Source organism: Hetaerina americana, unplaced genomic scaffold (genome assembly GCF_022747635.1).
Source record: "Hetaerina americana unplaced genomic scaffold, ioHetAmer1.1.p SCAF_1, whole genome shotgun sequence".
NCBI classification, from domain to species: Eukaryota; Metazoa; Arthropoda; class Insecta; order Odonata; family Calopterygidae; genus Hetaerina; species Hetaerina americana.
Genome location: NW_027286069.1, coordinates 1,692,053 through 1,711,390, shown reverse-complemented (window position 1 = coordinate 1,711,390; position 19,338 = coordinate 1,692,053). Strand labels below are relative to the sequence as shown.

Below are 19,338 nucleotides of genomic sequence, written 5' to 3'. Positions count from 1 at the left end.
AGAGTTGAGTAGGAATTAATGAACTTTTACAAGTATCATTCCGCAAACACAAGATAGTCATGACTATGATCAATAAAATATTTTCAGACTAAAATTATTAATAGATGCAAGTAAACTTTTGAGCATTAGGTGCTTTGAAATTTTTTAATACTACTGAAGAAAAAGATGTAAAACTTTTACCTGGGATTGCTTTTTTTAATTGGTAAATCCTTAAACAAACATGTATATGGCTTAAACTGAAGTTTTCAATTAAATGTACCCATCATTGTAATTTTAAAGAAAAAGATCATACTTGAAATGAGAAAGTCTCTCCAACTTAAAAATATCAAATTCCCACAGAAGATCTGATTCAAGCAATTCTTGAAGATTGGCTGGAACAACCGCAATCGCAGGCAAAGAGCCACGAGGGAGAACAGATCCTCGATGACTCTTAACGGTTGATTCACTTGAGCTTCGCCGGGTTGAGAGTGGTTTTGGGCCTTGCTGAATCAAAATCCACAAGAGTAGGAATAATAAGTGAAGATGAAATTTTATTAATAGCAAGCTTACGCATAGGTTTGCATATAACCTACATTTTAAAAATTCTGATATAACTGCATGGTCAGATAAATAAACAGATAACAACATGGTTTTATTTAATAGACATAAAATGGAAGCATTATGAGTAGAGAAAAAAGTTAAACAAAGATAATACTGCACTTTAAGCTCTAGTAAAATGCAGCATTATTTTGAAGATTCAGTTGATGATAAAGTCAGCTCTGATAGAAATTAAAACAAAAGCATTACCATAGGAGCACTCAGGTCCAAGTGAGATGTTTACGAGAATCAGCCCATTCATTTCCACCAAAATAAATGAAAGCAGTTCAAAAATGCATGTTTAGTTAGAGGGAGCGTCATTAATTAACAGGAAAAGAGGTGCATGACTTTATGCCATTTAAATTAATTGTACTCGGCTGAATAAAGCAAAACTTCAACTGAACAATTTCCTCAATGTATGCTGTCATTTTATTCTATTATTTCAGTTCATTTCCCAAGGAGATTAACTATGGAAGACTAATAGCCATTTTTTAGAAGCCTTCAGTTGAGAATGATGTATACCAGTGGCTTTCACATTAAAATTATTCTGTTTTACCATAAAAAATTATCAAGGAACTCACCCTAAGCAGAAAGCATAATAAATTATCCCATGCTTTATATTAGTGGCACGTGCCAATAATTGAGAATTCACCTATTATTATTTCATCTTGTTATTTTACAATGGTAAAATATAAGAAACCTAAATAAATATAATTTGATTGAGGAGTGTTACATGTAATAACACCATGCATTTTGCCTTTAGGTCATAGAATTTTCAACAGGTGGAATCCCAAACAACTCAATGGTATATTTATTTGTTTTTTGTACTAAATATGTACTCCATGAGTTGCATAATCACGCAGAATGAACTAAGGATCAGTTCCAGTGGAATAAAATTTCAGAACTGGTGTGGCAATATAAATAATTCTGTCCCTTGAATCAGGAAGGCTAGTTGACCGCTATCTTGCATTACGCAGTGTTGCATCTGTAGATATTTTCTTCCCATGACTTACAGAGATGTAGATGGGGGTGTAGCAGGCAAAACTTACATTGATGCATCTGGATTTATCATCCACTCGGGAATCATTTAGAAAAAGAATATCATGGATTGTATCCCCATGGCTTAAATATTCCTAAGGATTTTAGATGAATGGTGATCTGAAGAGACTGATGGACCAGAAATGGGCATTTCTATAAGATTAATAGCAATAATAAAGGACATTACCCCTAGGTCAAAAATGTCAAAAAAGGCATTTCTAGTGTGAGAGGAAACCTTGCTTGAAATTCCCATTTCATTAGGTGACAAGGTAGCAACGTCAGCAATAGCTGGTACACGAGGTTGAAGAACTTCCGTGTATATAAGTCTTGATAAACTACTAATAAGAAAGTATTCCCACTCAAGAGATAATTAAAACACAGTAATTTCTTTCAGAGATCTTCCAGAATAATTACCCTTCTAAGCAAATTCAGAGTAATAAGTAAAGATAGTTTAATTAAGAAAATAGCAGACTGAAAGAATTTCATAATATAGCTGAATAATGCACCCAAACGAGAGCATTTATTTAGATAAAGAAATAAATACATGCATAAACGCAAAATGATGCAGTTTCAATTCACCCTCATGAATTCTAATGAGACAGAATACATATTATTTTATTTCTTTGTCCTGGTGCCCATGAAATGAAGTTTTACCTTGACCAGTTTTTTTCAGTTACTTTGAACTAAATAGTTTTTAATCCTTTTCCTCATTATTAGATAGTGGCTCTGAATTATTTAAATGAACCTCAAAAGAGTAAAGGCAACATAGCTGCTTGCAAACATTGACTGGGTCCAGCTAGATGTTGCAAAATTTAGTTTCTTACATCAAGTTAATTTTTAAGTGCTCAATTTATACTTAAGATAATTTACTTGCATTGATAAAAAAAGCAAATGTCTTACTTTTCATTTAAGATATCATTTTACCACTGAGAGTATGAATAAAATAATTTACCTTTTTTTATAATATGGTAAAAGACTATAATAAATGGGGCGATTGTTTTTAAGTAATCATTACAAAGAACTAACTAAGATATCTGAATATTTTTATAATCGGCATATTAATTGATCCTTATGTACATAATGTTGTGAATTGCAGCCATTAATGTTGATTTTTTTTGTTTCACGCAGTCATACGTTGAAGGAAGTCGCAGTATGGAGAAGATAGAGGCTCGCAATGTGATTAAGTTCCTTCATTTGAAAGGTTACAATGCCTGCCAAATCCACAATGAAATGATGGCTGTTTATGGAAATGATAGCCCTTCATGACACTGGTGGGGTGGAGAAGAAATTTTCAAACTGGCCACATTTCTCTCACAGGCAAACCAAGAAGTGGAAGACCATCACTTGCAGATGCCCCACTCAAGAAAGTGGAAAGCTTTATCCTTATATCACACCAAAGAGCAACCATCCAAATGATCATGAATAAGACTGATCTTAGGTATGGCAATGAGTGGAAAATTATTCACCAAGAGCTGCACATGTCTAAGGTGTCAGTTCACGGGGTTACACAACTACTGACTCCTATTCATAACCAAACATGGTTGTGCAACAACCAGCAATTTTGACCACGGCAAAACCAGCAATCAAAGCAATGTGGCTTTGAAATTTTGTCACATCCAGCATATTCTGCCGATATCATCCCAAGCAACATTTTCTTATTCTCAGAACTGAAAAAACGATTGTGAGATTGGAGATTTGACAACATTAATGGCATCATCCAAGAGGTGCAACAGGTTTTCGATGCAATCTGCTGAGTTCTACAATGATGGCCATCAAAAGGTCAAGAAACGCTGGGAGAAATGTATAACTCTGGATGGTAACTACGTAGAGAAGTCTTAAGAATACAAAATAACAATTAAGTACCTATCTATAACTCTGGATGGTAACTACGTAGAGGAGTCTTAAGAATAAAAAATAAAAATTAAGTACCTATCTTAATTATTTTCTAGTAATTGTTAAATGTTTACGACACCCCCTCGTAAGTGGTATATGTTCTCATTCCACCAGTATAACGAAAATAAATTTTTAACATGATTAGCTTTGAAAAATGTATCACAATAAAAGAAATAATAAAATGGTTTCATAAAAATTCCACAGCATAAAAATATGGCAAGTCATACAAGAGTATTAAATTCTAGCGCAAACCAATTGGAATTAAAAGGAACAGGAGTCACACATGGCACGTAGAGAGAAACTAGCAAAAGGGTTGGGACAACACGTCAGGCACGTCGTGGGCAGTGACTGCGTTAAGACTGCTTTTGGGAGATTTTGACCATTAAAACTTAACAGCAAAAATACAATGAGATAGTCATCCATATTTACAGGTTAATTTAAAAAGATATATCGTATTATTTCAACTTTTATTTTCATGAGTTAAAGTGTGTCTTGATTTTAGAAGGATTTTACTTTTTTTATTTGCTTGTATTTGAGTTTTCCTTGCCTCACTAGGCAGTTTTACAATTATTTTTTCATTAGATTAATAAGTTTTCCCGATGATTGATGATTTTACATAACGTTCTATCTTTTCCTGGTTTTCAAGTTTTTTCCAGTTCAGCATTCATATTTGGAGTCCATCAAGAGTAAGAGACCAATATTTTTTGCCTCAAACTCTAAAATTCTGATGATTTGACATAAATCATACAAGTGTATCATTCATGTCGAATTGGAGAGAAATCACATGCACATATTACTAAAAAACATGTAATGAAGTCATACATACTGATAATAGAGCTCCAATAAGGTCATTGGTGACTGGGTCATCTGGACAAACATTTTCCTCGGTCAGGCGCGGAGAATATAGTTCATTGCTGCGAAGCATATCAATTACCTGGAAGAAAAATCCATAGTGATGAAAGTGAACTATGAAAGAATATTATATCAGGATTTTAAATTTCTAACTATAAAAATGCAAGTTTCAAATTATAATGGGAAAACACATTCTCAACTCACAATTTAAGAATTTGCAAATGATGTGATATGGAAATCTACAAAGCTCTAATGCAATGCTCTTGCAAAGATTTCATGCTGTAATGGACTGCAGGTACTATTTAGCCAGAGAGACTGGTTTCTTTTAATCAAAAGGATACACAATATTTTATTAACACTGGTCTCTTGCAACATTTCAGGAGTTTTACAGTGGTCTAAATGCATACTTTCCCCAAAACACCAGAAAATGTGATTAGGAAAGTTTGTATACAACTGAAAAATCATTCATGGCCATTACAGTGGCAATCCCTGTTGCTATACAGTTTTATATATATATATATATATATATATATATATATATATATATATATATATATATATATATATATATATATATATATATATATATATATATATATATATATATATATATATATATATATATAGTATATATATATATATATAGTTTTTGACACACACATATATATATATATATATATATATATATATATATATATATATATATATATATATATATATATATATATATATATATATATATATATATATATATATATATGTGTGTGTCAAAAACTTAGCGGTGCCATATTTGCATCAAGTTGAAATTTAGCTTCTGTCAACACATTTGCATTTGATAACAATTCAAGGCCAATCAAACGGAATAGGTCAATGAGTTCGACCTTTTGCCCATGTTAACAAATACTTGACTTCAATCCATTGAAAAAGCCACCAGTCAAAAACATGCTGATGTGAAAGAGTTCAATAATATACCTGTGCATCAGAAAAGAACAGAATATTTGTTTTTCATCAGCTACCCATTTTCTAAGTCATAAAAATATCATTCCCCAATACTTAAAAAAATTTGCAAAATCCAAGAAAAATGTCAATTTGATATCGTAAAAAGGAATATGCTTGCAGTTGATCTTAATTATCTAAGGAAAATTATAGACTTTCTTCAGCTATGTGTGGCATTACCAGACTCATATAGTTATAGAAGAAGCATTTCCAAGTACAATTTTCCCAAAACACAAAATGTGTCTTCCCAGAGAGAATTTCTTCAAAATAGATATTATTCTTGCGTTGCTTTTACATTTCTCAAACCATAAGTCACCACTGTTTAAAATCACCTCTTCCCTCACATTGCTTCGGATGGAAGCTGAAACAAAATGGATGAAATGAAAAGATGAAATGATGTACCTGCTGCTACAGTTTGCGTTATGCACTCATTCCTCTAGTGTTCCTAGTGTTCACAGATTTTTCCAAACTTGTGTTCAGATATATTATTTGTGATTTCTTGGGGCAAAATTTAATGATATTTAGTGCATACTTTTGAAAATGTCCCTGAAAAAACATCCACAGGAAGACTTAAATAAGAGAATAAAAACTGCAGCAGAAATGAAATGTAAAATCATCAAAAAGCAAGAATGAGTTGTGAAAATTGCTGATCTACCATACATGTATAATCAGTTGAACAAGAACAAGAATAAAATTACGAAGATAGACACTTCAAAGTTACTGGTAAGAATATGAACATCATGGATACACATTCTCAACAATATGCAAAGATTACTTCTCAGACAGATAAACAAAAACTGCAAGGCGATTGTATTAAGAAGAACAAAATTTGTAAGAAGGGGAAATCGATTTTCTATGACTCATTTAGAAGATGCCAGGATCATCAATGGCCGAAAAAGAAGTATTTTAAGGGAAGCCATGGGTGGATCAAGACGAGAAGAATTGGCATCCACAGGCTCGTGAGGCATGGTGAATGAGTGAGCTCTCACTCAAAGGCAGCAGAGAACTTCATCAGTGACTTCAAGAACCTCGTAGATTCTGAGGGTCACCTTGAACAACAGGGTTTTAATTGTGATGAGATGGGTCTCTTCTGGTAAAAGATGCTAAAGTGAACCTATACATATTACAGCAGAGAAGAATGCAGCTACAAGCCAATGAAAGACCATCTCAAAATGCTATTTTATGCCAATGAAAGTGGTGATTTAAAAATTAAACCCCCCCTAGTTTACCATTTGGAAACTCCAAGAAGTGTCAAGCCAAGAAGAGCAAGCTACAGATGATGTGGAGGTCATGAGAAAACATAAGAAACTGTTGCATCTTACCATGTGTGCAAAGCATCACCCTTATAAGGCAAGAGCTAGAAATGCATGTAATAATAATGCTGTGACACCTTTTCACAAAATTTTGAAGTGTTGGCAAAAATAACGTTTCTCAACAGTTTTCTAAGAAAAAAGAATAAGTAATGTTTCAAATAATAAACTAATTATTTCAGTTCTTTTTTGTTTTCTGCCAATTCGCATTCCAGGTTGGTTCATTCTGCGATAGATGAATAGATGATAATGATAATTCACAATCCTAAACAATTTCCACAAAATTTTCCTTGAATAAACCTTATACATAATTTTTTTTGCCATGCCAACACATATTACTGTGGTTTACATTAATTTATGTGATGGTCTGAATAGTTTTTCACTCATCCATAGATGTCATCACAACTTCCCCAGATTTTCCTCTTTTTATTGGCACAACTGTGAGTTGACACCATGTGAAATTGCAAGCCACTCCATCCCACAGTTAGTTGTAGGCTGTCGTTTGAATCAGTTGCGGTGCGTGTGTTGTTAGAAATGGAAAATATTGAGTATCATGCAGTGATCAAATTCTTCATAAAATACAGTTGTATGGAGGCATGTAAATGTGTATGGGGACTCTTTCCTTTCAATTTCCACCGTTACGAGTTGGGTGGCCAAGTTTTAACGTGGCCGTGAAAGCCTCCAAGATGATACGCATAAAGAACATCCAAAAAGTTCAGCCACACCGGAAATCATCGAAGTGCATGATATGATTTTGGAAGAACGCTGTACAAAGGTGCGTGAAATTGCTAAGGGACATCAAAAGAATGCATCAGTTCCATTTCACATGAGGAATCGTACATGATAAAACTTTGCGCCAGATGGTTGCTTCGCATGTTCTCTGTGGATCAAAAATGCATTCAGACGACACTTTCCAAACAGTGCTAGTGCACTTTATGAAAAACAAGAGTGATTTTCTGTATCTATATGTGGCAATTGATGAAATGAAATGGATTCTAGCGGAGTATTATTCTAACCTTCTATTGAATAAGGACACAAAAATTTGAGAAAGCAGACACGGGCTTGCAGAGGAAGAAAACCATTTTCCATCAGCACAATGCAACTGCCCAATAAAGTATTTCAGCGATGGGGAAATTAAGGGATTTGCAGAATGAAGTACTGGGACATCCACTATTATTCTCTGCATTTGATTGACTCCCTTCTACTTCCACCTTTTCCAAATACTATAAAAGTTTCCTCGCTGGTCAACATTTTTCTTCCAATCAAGAAGTAATTGTCGCTGTAAACGACTACTTCTCAGGACTTCTGGAAGGACCCTACACAGATGCATTAATGGCACTGGAACACCGCTGGATGAAATGTATTAATATTTAAGGTGATCATGTTGGAAAATAAAACTTTTCTGTAAACATACATTGTGATTTTCATCATCAAGCCGAGAACATTTCAGATCATCCTCATATCTGGAAAGCTTTGTTTCGCTTGATAAGCATTTCTTTTGCTTTATGAATAAGATTCCAGAACAAATAATGCTCATTGTGCAAGGTTCTTAAGTATGCTTATGAAAGACAGTAGTTTGTGTCATGTAGGCAAAAACAAAACTGTGAAGGCATGATTAAAATGAAGAGTTATGATACATTATATTTTTTTCAAAACTTATTGTGAACAACACTGATAGGTAAAATTGTGAATGAAAATCATGAAAGGCATTGAAAATACTATTAGTAACTGGCATAACGTTTATCAGAATATTTTATGAGGTGTGTCTTCATAAGATCCATTTCTTTAGTATGGGTTCACTGAACTATTCAAGTTAATAAGTTTTGTTACATGCGTGTCCAGCAGTGAAGTATTTAAAGATGCACGTTGAGTCGTCTGATGGTGACAGTGCATGTACGTGACGTGGCAGCGATGACAGTGCCTTGGGCATACTTGTGCATGAAGGTGTGAGGGGATGAAGGCAGCCAAACTGTATTTCATTTTATGGTTAAGCCATTAATTAAAAGAGACCAAAAAATGTAAGGTTCTCTGATTATCTCAAAAATATTACCTTAATTCCTCTCATAATCTTCTAAGACATTCAAACAGTAAAAAAAGTTATTTTATACTTCCAAGCAAGGGCAGTTTATCAATTGGTATTCTAAACATTGGAGAAACCATTTCCACAAAATATATATTAAAATGTAACCCTGGTTTCATAGAAGAGGTGCCAAATGGCTCATACAATGGATCACACCATATCCCATAGACCTTTATAGGTCAAGTTTGAAAAATTCATCTTTCCCCATATGTATAAGACAGGTGAAAGCACAGAAATAACACTTTTACAGAACATTTAAAAAGTACTGCAACATAATTAAGTCAAGATAAAAAGTTCATTTGAATACACTAAAAATAATTTACCTATCAACATTCAAATTTAATATTAAAATTACTGCCATGTGCACGCAATGTAATTGCTTAAAATATTTTAATTTTCAGTGTAATTTTTAATATAAATAACTAAAATACTCAAACAACTTAACCTTATCAAGTAATGGGGTTAGATTAGGTGGACCATTCTCTTGCGCTGCATATATGAGGGACATGACACGAGTGATGGGTGCTTCCATTGTTAAGGCATGAAGTTTAGCCAAACTTTGCCGTCTAATGAACTGAGACCCTGCAAATGACACAGTTGACAAGCTGCATTAAAAATATGCCTCAACATTGAAATTAGCATCAAGATAGCTTTTGAATGTTAATGAATGAAATGCTTATGAGCATTAATTCAAAACCAAAGACATTTTCAGCAGTACTCAAGAATATGAACAAAAATATACTTATTACTTCTCAAATGCACAAAATTCAACTTATTTTTAAATTCCCCAGCAATAAGATAACTTCATATTCAAAATTGATTCACTGATTTTATTATTTTATTTTGTTTCATATCAATATGTTTACAATGCAAAATAAAATTACACAATATACACTATATTTTGTCATGTATTTAAAATTTACATATAAATAAATAAAATAAGTAAATAAAAATATTATTCATCCAAACAAAAGTTGAAAACTGAGTTCTTATTTGGCATTTCATTGAGATTGTGCAATCACTAGGGAAAAATACTGGAAATAACTTAAGTTGAATAATAAAAATAATATTTGTATTTGTTCAAGTCATCTAAATGCAAAAAAAACCAATATGATCAAGCCAATTATCATGTATTCTTGCAGTTTCTTTACTTTCACTATTCTATTGATTTAGTTTCACTACCAGTAGCACCAAATTTAGGTAAATATAATTCACTGCAAAAATAAATGGATCCAAATGATTTCATTTTTATTTGAAAATAAAAATTTTGATAAGAGGAAAAAAGAGGATGATTATTCAATTATCTATTACTTGTAAGTAAAATGTAGAGCAATCAGTGCAAGATAAAAATATTACAATTTCATTTCAAGCTAAATAATGCATTAATGCAGCACCTAAGAACCTCACCCACGATTAAGTGCATTTAGTGATATATTTTGATTGATTAGTGCATTGCTACGGGTGAATCATCTCATTTATCAAAAAAATTATTCGTGTATGGAATTGCCAGTGGTACGCTACACTACCCTACACTAGGTCAACGGAATTTTCTCCACAGATGGGAAGAGGAACAAAAAATTAAACTTTCAAGTCACCAATTAAATTTTCAATTAGCTATAAGTCCCAATCAGTTACATTTTTACAATAACTAACTAGCAGCATATAGTTACTTTTGATAATATAAAATAAAAAGCAGATCTAAGCTATGAGTTCAATGTGAGAAGACATTTCTCTCCTCTTCATTATGAATAAATGAAGCATTTAAGAGTTTAATGCATTTTAATGTGGATTACCATAAATATTGGTACCTGACAAATAAGCTTAATGCTCATACCCAAAAATACTCTATACTATATAATATGTTACTCTTTTAAGGGTTTTAGAGAAAGCCAGTGTTGAAACTTCCGGCTTTGATATCAATAGTACTTCACCTCCATTAGTACCAAAAAAGTATTGTGCAACAGCAAATTGATGAATCCTATAAGATTAAATCAACAAGTAATGATTACTTCAATGCAGTAATTACTTTTGGAAAGAATAAGCAAATTACAATTAATAGTTAAATTTGTTAATATATTCAAATGTATTGATTGGCCAGTGCAAAATACCTTAAAAGTAATCATTACCAGTAATTCAGTTAACCCCCTTCCCAATCACTAATTTTCACACATATCAGAGAACATTTTTTGTAAATGACCTTAAATTTGTCTCCGTCAAAGTTTTCCAAATCATTCAAAATATTAAACAGAAGAGAAAGATGCCATTGCTGTCAGAGGATCATGGGAGGACAACATGTTACTCTAATTCCCCAAAATGCCATCACCAGCAACACCTATGTCAACAGCGCAAACACGGAACAAATATATACAAACCATCACTATTGAGAGATTTGATATCATACGAGGCTTTCCTGATTGACCGTAAACTCCCTCTTGGTAGTGGATACATTCCTTCAGGTGCAGCATCAGTCGGTGTCTTTTCTGTTAATAGTAGAGGTGGATCATGCACCCAAACAAGATGCGTTGGTGACCTATATATGCATGACATATGTAAATCAAACGCATTAAATAATGTGGACAATTAACTCCAGAATTTTAAAAATCTAATTGCACCTACAATATAGTAGTAGTAGTTTTTAAGGGAGGTGATTGACAGCTGAGGTCATTTACACCATTAGGATGGATGGGAAAGGAGGAAGTGTAGATAGAAACCCGGCGTTGGCATTATCCTACTCTTTTCGAAAGGTGCCAAGGAGTCTGCTGTTTAATGAACCCCCCATGCGACGGACGGCGTACTCACTCAAAGTGCCATCCACAAAGCACCTCAAGTAGGGATTGGGATACCACTGAAAAATCTGTCATCTCCAGGATTCGAACCCGGGCCTTCTTGGTGGGAAGCCAGTATGTTAGCCACCGTACCATTCTGATCCCCTCCAACAATATGAAATAAATATTTGGGTTCTTTCTAGTTACACACATCATGAAATACCAATTCACAGAAAAAATTAAACAATCCACCACCACCAGCATAAGAAGGCCTACTCTCAAATTAATTTCAGAAGAGAAATGTTCAATCAAAGAGAATTCTCTCAAACAACATGACTGCATAAATAGGAGTAAGCACTTATTATAACATGCATAAACTACCATAAAACCAACTTCTCTCCATACAACTGCTAAACTATGTATGTGCCAAGGAAAGTTGAATCTGTGCAATAAAATGGCAATTATAAGGAATTGTTTGTACATTTATCATGCAATTAAATATTTGAATGACATTGTGGGTCATTAATTAAGGCCCATAAATATCACAAACTCTTATAAATCCAAATGAATCATCTCTAAATGATAATGGCAACAATATGAAAGTTATAATTTTAAAAAACACTCCATTATACCATTGATGTGGCCAGAGTTAAGAAGCAGCTTGATATCGTGCAGTAGTGGTTGTTTGGCATCAAAAATATGCTTAAACTAAAATTCTCCAAATACAGTGATACTAACCTACACATGAAAAACCCATGAAGCTTAGCAGAGAATTAGCAATATAACTCATTCAATTATATTCGGAGTTTCGGAAGTGACTAGAAATTATATTAAATTAAAACCCACAAGTTTTATGAGAAATACATAGGGAACAGGTAAAAAAAGCTAGCAATAGCAAGAGCAAATACACCACTTGCGTGTGTTGCCTTCAATGCAATAAAAATGTTTTGCCTTCACACAATGTGACATTATTCACATACCAGATTAGTTTGTGTTATACCAGATGCTATCTCATTGTTTGCAGTAAAGGCAAGTTTTTGCATAATATTGAAATTGTGTGGCTTAATTATGTTGGCCACTATCTTTTATCGGTTAAATTTTTATAATCTTACCATTTGAGCAATTCATTAAATCACAACTCCTTGTAACTACGAATTTTCATGTTTTTTTTCAATTCTTTAACAGTGAGTTTTCCTATACTTAACTCTGGTATCTGTTTTATTGAGTAGAATATTGTCTGTCTACCATTTTTTCTTCAAGGGGTAATCCCAAGACAGGTTAACGCCCCAAGAGATGCCAAATCATTCATATCTTATACACATATGAAAAAAGAAATTTCTTTAAAATAATGGAATCAATTGTAGAATTAATTCAAATTGGAACACAATTTGATATCAAAAGTGAAGAATCTTAATAAATGCAGTGTGCAATTGAGAAGCATTACTTCCCATACCATTTTCCTGCTGGCATTCTTATTGCAATGATGACATCTCTGACCATTAGTGTAGCCAGTTTTATATGAAATAGAAATGTCACCACTGAATCATTGAATCCAAGAAGAAGCAAACCTGCTGGCAATAGATACTGGAGTAATGCGGCAATGAAGTGACACAGAGTCTCCTGTCTGTCGATTGCACGTCACAGAGCCCTCCCAAGCATGCCCCTTTAGTAGCTGTTGGGTCATCACTTCATCTTCACCACTTCGCTGCAACAGGCACTGCCCTTTTGCATCCTCCAATCGATAGCCTATCAAACGCTCACTAGCCCTGTTTACATACTAGTGAGGAAATAAAAATAAACACACAATCAACCAGGCTACACATATATAGGTTATGATTCAATCTTATAATCCCAACAGCAATTATAAAACTGCATATTAAGAGCACGTAATCACATTTAGAGTCACTCAAACAGGTCTATAATTCTTGTCTACTCAATGAAAAAAACAAATCATGGATTAGAAATCATAGGGAACTGACAGGATTTTCCTATTACAATTATAATTTGAGGTGATTATAAGGTTATAGAATCATTATTCATAATTGAAGGATTAGAGTTCTCCAAGTTTTTCTCTTCGCAAATACTTTTGACATTTTCTACTATCATGTTATTAACAATGGTAAATAAGGGGAAACACCATTATAAGGTGGCTTTTTTGCATTAATATTTTAAGATGGAATAATATTGATTATCGATTGCCAATGAATACAAATACATTTTGATCAAATCTAAAAGGTTTTAATACATAGTAAGATTTCTGTCAGTTATTATAAGATATGTCATTTTCATTAACAGCACTCATGAAAAGTACACTCATTTTAATAAGAGTATCATTCATTAAAAAATAGCAACAAAAAAACTATTCCACAAATAAATGGAAATGTGCATCATACAAAATTTCGTACCAAATGCAGAGCCAGAATAAAATCATTAACACAATGATTAAGATTTTCCAACAAGATAAAAAGGTGAAGACTTGTTAGTATGATTCAGCTAGCACATACATTGCTGCTTAAGGTATTCATTAGGTAACCATACACAGTTGAGTTCCCAGTTGTGTAAATGAGACGGTTGTGAAACATTACTAATACAGGTTTTCAAAATATTAAGTGAATTCCACTCACAGATTTTGCATGATATTTTTTCCCAAGTTTCCCATCTCATATCTCTTACATTTTAATTAAAATGAAGTAAGTGTTACAGTAGCACTTAATACAAAAAGATGACTCACCAACGAGAATAGCATCTATGAATCTAAACCTACTTCTCCTCCTTTGCATCTTTCTTGTCTTTACAATACTAATGAAAAGATATTCAAACAACTTCCCCAATCATTGAAGCCTAACAAGCACTGTACACTGCACACAGTTATCATCACTGTTATGCAGTGAAGAATGCAGTTACACAATTGGAACCCAAAGAAATGAGCATTAACAATTTTTTAAATCATCTGTGAATGAGAAAAAGGTTATGGTGCTTTCCAAATAGAATTGAAACATTTTCTGTAAACACTGCCATTATTTTGTTGATAAAAATTGAATAATGCATGTTAATTGTGAAAATCATGCAATCATAAATACATGCAATCAGCTCCTCTTCCTATGTCACATATTCACATTTCACTGGTTGTATCTGAAACACATCATCATATAGGCTGGGTTCATCTAAAAAGGTCATCTACAAGGAACATCATGTCCAAAAAGTAAGCAAGGAAAGGAAATCAATCCTTTTTCATGTCACAGCCACACAACCAGTCATGGTTAATTTCTTGGCGGCATTAAAATACAGAATTTTCAAAGTGTCAAATCATTTGCCTTAAAGATGATTTTTACACTTACATAACACTGATTTCCATAACTTACCCCCCTCCTTCCCTGAAAGTCCTTTCAACCCACTTCAACTGACATCCTATCATTCTTTGGCAGATTCACTTTAAAAATTCTGCATTTTAATGCATATTAGCAGATGACTTCATAACAAAGTGTTGTCACAGTATCCCCCATGGTTGAATTTTCAATGATATTTCTATTTCCTACTGAATGAAATTGAAACCAAATCTAAACCCACAATTTATCCTTTGGTTTCAATTTCACCTTTTTCTTACAGTGATAAATTAGAAAAATGTTAGCATTTTCAACTCAAATATGGTGTTTTGACACCTCTCATAGTCGGAAGCTCCGCTTGGATTGTTGCGCGTTCACTGCCGACAGTATTCTGGGGTTTCTCAAGCACCAGTGCCCAACTCCACTACTCGGAAAATTCCCACTCAACATATGTTTACATCATCTACAGTTCAATACATATGTTTACATCATCTACAGTTTAATGATTTCATTCGGACCATATGCCGTCCCACCACCTTCCTTCCTCCTCTCCTACCATTACTACCACCACCCCCCCTCCATCCCTAAAAGCCCTTTTCACCCACCTCAACTGACATCATATCATTCTTTGGCAGCTTCAGCCACAAGGACTGAGGAACCTTGACTTCTTGTTTAACCTTCATCTACATCCTCTGCCTTTCTTGACAAACTTAACTCAGTCAGGAGCTGACAGTTCCACTCAGTCTACGTAAGCCCTGGACCAACAGCACCAGATGATAAGATTTCATTTTAGCTGGTGGTGCTGGGTCAATTGTACGCAGAAGGGTGAGAATGACTGATACATAGTTTCACCATGTGGCTTGAAATATTACTTAGAAAAACAAAAGACGTCTTATGGATGAGCCACCTCTGTCTAATGAGAGGTGACCAATTGGATTACTGTGACATACAAACCAGGAGTGATCAGTATGGCACAATAAAACTGCATAAAATATACAATGGTCACAGCCATATAGCATCATTAAGATACTCACTAATAGAGTAATACAATTTTCCCAGTAGGGATTTTTTCAAGTCACTTGTCAAGGATCAGATTTGACTAGTATATTTTACAGACTAAAGAAGATAATAAAAATTCTTACAGCCATCTCTTTCCGTCCATTGGAGGTCTTTTTCAGATCAATTGAAAAGAGATGCAAATCTTTTTTCCTTTGTGCAGAGTTATGATGAATAGCACAATTTTTAGAGAGTGAGTTACTGTTGTTCCAGATAAGAACTATTGCACATACAATATATACGAATGGTTTGAGCAGAAGCTAGAGGGAATGAAATATGGGGAGCTGACAAGGAATTGCACGTGCTAACGTGGAATTGCAATGTTCAGCATGCTTGGCAGGAAAAAGAGATCACCATGTATTCAATAATAACCCATATACATTAAATATATTAAATCATTGCTAAGACATTAATTAAAATAAATTTAAGTACCTACTTTTAACTTACCTGAATTTGGTGAGATGTATCAGTGATATGAATTATTTCACGGCATTTATTTAGAGCAACTAAGAGGGTATTGGCTGTTGCTAGTTGCTGCTTCAATGAAACATCATTATGCTCAGCCTGAGTAATTTCTGCCATGCACACACCAATACTAGTTGTTTCAACAAGCCACTGAAGCAAGGAAAACAGATAAATCTTGAGTGCCTATACTATTCAACAATGACTAAAACACATGTTAATAATGCCAATGAAATATCTGCCTTTGTGACCTCCACACAAAAAGTTAAATTTATTTTTCCGAAAATCATTTGCAAAACATATCAATAATGTCACTTTTCTTTGAAAAATTATTCACAATGCAACTCATGAATACCACTTTTTGCCAAACCAAATATGATTGAGGTACTATCTAGAGAAACTATATTTATGCAGAACTGAGGATAGTAAGTTTCCACCTAATTTATCATTCAGAGACAATGTTTCTGCCTTTTCCTTATTTATTAAACATGAAAATTGATCGACCATAATTACTCTACATATTATATTCAAAACCAAAATATCTGGAGCCCATCATTATAATAGAAGATGCAAAAAGATATTGAAAATATACTGCAGAATTGTACACTTTTGCTTATAGTTACATTTTCTAAGTAATTTTAAACCTGGCATGACCCTAATTTAACACGATATGAACCTGACAACACCATTTATTGGCAATAGTTTTCTATTATAGGTACATATTTTACCTGCAATTTCATTATTACAAGTTATACACAAGAAAATACCACATATTCATATTTTTCATGCAATTCAATCATGGTGACAGGCTAACCTGTAAAACAGAACTACACAGCCAATCACTTTGAGAGATCTCTAGAGAATTATCAATTTAATACAAGACTAATAAAACCAAAAAAAATTCAGTCATTATATGATCAAGTGTTGCCATGCAGAATGATGGGGGTGATCAATTGGATCACTGTGCAAATATCGCTCCCTGGGGTGATTGTTTTCCAAAATGCTCACAAATGTAACTCTGGTTTATATTAGTAAAAGTGTGTATGTATCATAGTATTTAAATTAAGGTGTAATTTCCTATGAGAGAGAAGTATTTTAGAAAAGATGCATATGCTAATTGGCTCTAGGGTAGAGCCGGTTAGCTACCCTGATATGCTCTTCCAAGGAATATGCAGCAGAAAAATAAATCTTGATAGCTTATTGGCAATTAGAACTTGGCCAAAAATCCAAATATTTGGATTAACATTCCTATCAAGGAAACCTTCAGAAAAATTTAACAATTATATGATGACTTCAAGAGGGTCAAGTATTATTTACCTCTCTCCAACGAGACAGCAAATTCAGACATATTTATTATCACCTAATTTTAACCAGCCATCATTTATTTCCTCATTCACTGCACTTAGTACAATCTTAATAGGTCCTAGGCACTAATCCCAATTTTCTGTGACATTTTTCTTTGGTTTTTAATTTTAAAATACTCCATAGTCATGGCCGTGGAATGATTTGAGAACTCTAGTTCATTCCTTTTTCAGTTAATATTGTTTTTCCACACACACAAGACTCCTTACATAATTGGCTCAATTTTCTGAACATCTATATGCCCCATTTTGGGAATGATGATTCACTGGATAAATGAATGGTTGCATTTTGCGAGATTGGTATCATTCCTGTTATTTCAACTTTAACTCACCCGATCAAATCCTACATTTATAATCTGCAGCATAGACAAGTCATCACCTTTCTCCACATAGCTGCAAAAAAATTGAAAGCCAATATAAATCATCATTTTAACAAGAAAAAATTAATACTCAGGCTAAAAAAATATGCATCATCCTACACAAGTATTAGATTCAAGAATTTTGAAAAATGAAAAAGTTACTGTTTGGATGGCAAGTTAAGGGATGTGTTGAATTGTGGGTTAAATGATAGAGAACTCATTCAATAGTTATATTTATTTTACTAAAAGTATGCCCAATACATACATGAAGTACCTATGCTTGGATGTGAACACACACAGAAAAAGACATACTGAGCAATACAGAAAATAATACCAAAGTTGAACAGAAAAAGAAAAAACACTAACCCATACCATCTAAGAAATCCTTAATACTGTGTAAGCCTTGCCTTGAATGAGGCATTTACTCTGTTTTTGAAAATATTTAACTAATTAATAGATTTTATAGAGTTGAGAAGTAAACTGAAAGGAAGTTAAATAACAACGCCAAAGATTCCCAATATTATTCATGAAACAGTAGTGACTAAAGAACGTTATAAATGTATGTGTCACACCAAGGCTCTACGTAAATAACTTATCATTTAGAGATTCTTTCACATAAATGTTTGAATACTACCAAATACTTTTCACAGGGCTCAAATACAGATGGTTATTACGGAGGAGTCACAAGAAATAACTCACCTTCTCCTAACCACAGCCAATATTACTGCAGACTGGCCACCCTTGCATTTGCGAATTGACCTGGGGGTGAGGGAAATATGCAAATTATATAATAGCATGATTAATGGCAATTGCATCAATGATAATGCTTTAATCACTAACATTTCCACTTTTAAAAACTGAGTAGATGAACTAATTAGCATAATAATTAAGTAAAATAATAAAATCAAGATGAAGGTGTAATGGGTTAACTGTGGCATTGGTCCATCATGTGGGTAAGAGCTTTGGAGGCATTTTAGTTGTCATCAATCAGCCTGGCAGTTAGCTACCAGTGCAACATGCAGCACCAGTCCAGCCCAAACAAATCTGCTTGTACTCCAAGGAATGACTGCCTCTCCCACTGCCAGCTATGCCACGCAGTTAATTGGACTGAGTCCCGTAGTCGCCAGGACTCATTTTCTCTATACTGTCCATCCTATTTATATTGGGAATGATAATTGAGGTAGTTTCCCATTGCTTTCCTCAATAGTCTTTTTGACTTGACAACATCACTCATTAGCAACCCCACTGGGGTCAGATACCTTTGTAG

General features: G+C 33.6%; 1 protein-coding gene across 2 annotated transcripts in view; it reads right to left on the bottom strand.

The window, feature by feature from the left end:
* Pde8 (phosphodiesterase 8) overlaps positions 1–19,338 on the bottom strand; it is an 85,215-nt gene that overhangs the window by 17,173 nt on the left and 48,704 nt on the right. For both annotated transcript variants that reach the window (XM_071597412.1, XM_071597371.1), the window contains exons 4-11: positions 18,771–18,830; positions 18,045–18,105; positions 16,337–16,504; positions 13,079–13,287; positions 11,118–11,275; positions 9,191–9,327; positions 4,334–4,441; positions 293–483 (exon numbers count right to left, since the gene is read on the bottom strand). In XM_071597412.1, coding sequence (XP_071453513.1) covers positions 293–483; positions 4,334–4,441; positions 9,191–9,327; positions 11,118–11,275; positions 13,079–13,287; positions 16,337–16,504; positions 18,045–18,105; positions 18,771–18,830 — 1,092 coding nt within the window. The remainder of the gene's footprint in view (positions 1–292; positions 484–4,333; positions 4,442–9,190; positions 9,328–11,117; positions 11,276–13,078; positions 13,288–16,336; positions 16,505–18,044; positions 18,106–18,770; positions 18,831–19,338) is intronic.